The sequence below is a fragment of the Buceros rhinoceros genome, unplaced genomic scaffold (genome assembly GCF_000710305.1).
Source record: "Buceros rhinoceros silvestris isolate BGI_N320 unplaced genomic scaffold, ASM71030v1 scaffold20241, whole genome shotgun sequence".
NCBI classification, from domain to species: Eukaryota; Metazoa; Chordata; class Aves; order Bucerotiformes; family Bucerotidae; genus Buceros; species Buceros rhinoceros.
Window position 1 is genome coordinate 6,879 of NW_010395071.1, and position 1,780 is coordinate 8,658.

Consider the following 1,780-nt stretch of genomic DNA (forward strand, 5'->3'; position numbering starts at 1 on the left):
GCAAGTCGCGCATTCCCTCCACTTCCTCTGTCTCCACGGATCTGAACAGCCTGGACACCAGTGAGGAGGGGGCCGAGACCCCCGTGGTACAGTCGGATGAGGAGGACCTGCAGGAGGACAGTCCCAGAGAGCAGGTGGCAAGAAGCTAGCAGCCAGCTCTGCCCTGCTCCCACCCTCCTCTGTACGGACCTGCCAGCCTGGAGGAGGGAAAGCTGCTGGTACTTCCTCTGTCTCCACGGATCTGAACAGCCTGGACACCAGTGAGGAGGGGGCCGAGACCCCCGTGGTACAGTCGGATGAGGAGGACCTGCAGGAGGACAGTCCCAGAGAGCAGGTGGCAAGAAGCTAGCAGCCAGCTCTGCCCTGCTCCCACCCTCCTCTGTACGGACCTGCCAGCCTGGAGGAGGGAAAGCTGCTGGTACGCAGTAACCCCCACCCTGGACTGCTGCCCTGCAGGGGGCAGAGGGGGTGATCCCCTCCTCTCCCTCACAGTTTCTCCTGGCAGCCAAAGGAGATGGAAAGGGGTATTGTAGGCTCTCAAAATTAACTCTTCAGGCTTTGCTTCTAACACTCCCTGCTTCCCTCCCCTGAAACACTCCGCATCCCACAGCCCCCCCATTCCTGGAAAGCCATCCCTTGGGATCACAGCTGCCCCTGCCCTACTGACAAAAGTCCTGTCCAGACAAGCATTTAGCGATGGCACGGAGAAATAACACTCCTATCTAAACAAGCAGTGGCTGTGCCTGTTATTGGGAGAGAACAGCGCTGGGGCTGAGGGTTACGTGGGGATTGCAGGAGGGAGCGAGCCAGCAGCTGCAGTACAGACACAGCCGACCAAAGCTGGGCTGCTGGTGACCTGCACCCACTCGCCGTGAGCCCACTGGGGGATTTCCCGTGCAAATAGGCTGAGTGGAGAGCATCAGCGCATGGAGCACCAGCAGCCGCTGCTCTCCTAGCATGGCGTGATGGCAGCAGCCCTGGCTGGACGCCGGAGTGAAGGAAGAGCCATCCAAATGAAGCCGTGCTACAGCACACCATGCTGCTCCCCGTGGGCTGGGTCAAGAGGAGTCGGGCACAGAGCCAGCCAGAGGCCTGCTGCTGCTATCAGTAGCTGGAGGCCAGGAAATCGCTGGCCCTGCTCGGGCTGTGTCACGTCATGCGGAAAGCAGCCTGGGAGATAAGCGACAGGAGCCAGAGAACACTCCCCAACCTGGCTGCTTCCCAGGGGTGACTGGACCTTGTTGTGCTCCCTCCTGCATCAGCCAACCCTTCAGGAGACCAGCTGGGCCATCCCCGTTGTCCGGGAATGAGCAGACAAGAGCGGGAGGCGTTGTGAGCTCCATCAGTCTGCCATCTCCAGCGGTGTCTCGCTGCAGCTGCAGTTTGCTTCCTCCTGGGGTGGCTAGGGCTGGCAGCTGGGTGATGCAGGGTGCTTCTGGACGCTCTGCTCCCGGAGATAGACACCGCCCTCTGGAAAGGAAGCCTCTAGGAAAGAGGGAGAGCAGACAGCAGGGGGAAGGGCTGAGAGAGGAAGTCACATCGGCACCAGGCAAAGTCATAGAATCATGGAATGGTTTGGGTTGGAAGAGACCTTTAAAGTCCAACCCCCCTGCAGCGAGCAGGGACACCTGCAACTAGCGCAGGTTGCTCAGAGCCCTAAGGTCCAACCCGACCTGGAATGTTTCCAGGGAGGGGACAACTAGCCCCTCTCTGGGAAACCTAGGCCAGTGTTTCACCATCCTTATTGTAAAAAATGTCTTCCTTATATCTAGCCTAAATC

The 1,780-nt window shown here is 59.4% G+C and overlaps 1 protein-coding gene across 1 annotated transcript in view; it reads left to right on the top strand.

The window, feature by feature from the left end:
- DBNDD2 (dysbindin (dystrobrevin binding protein 1) domain containing 2) overlaps positions 1–603 on the top strand; it is a 2,500-nt gene extending 1,897 nt beyond the window's left edge. The window contains exons 4-5 of the mRNA XM_010145441.1: positions 6–134; positions 197–603. Of these exons, the coding sequence (XP_010143743.1) occupies positions 6–134; positions 197–349 (282 nt within the window). The 3' untranslated portion in view covers positions 350–603. The remainder of the gene's footprint in view (positions 1–5; positions 135–196) is intronic.
- Positions 604–1,780: the final 1,177 nt, after the last annotated feature.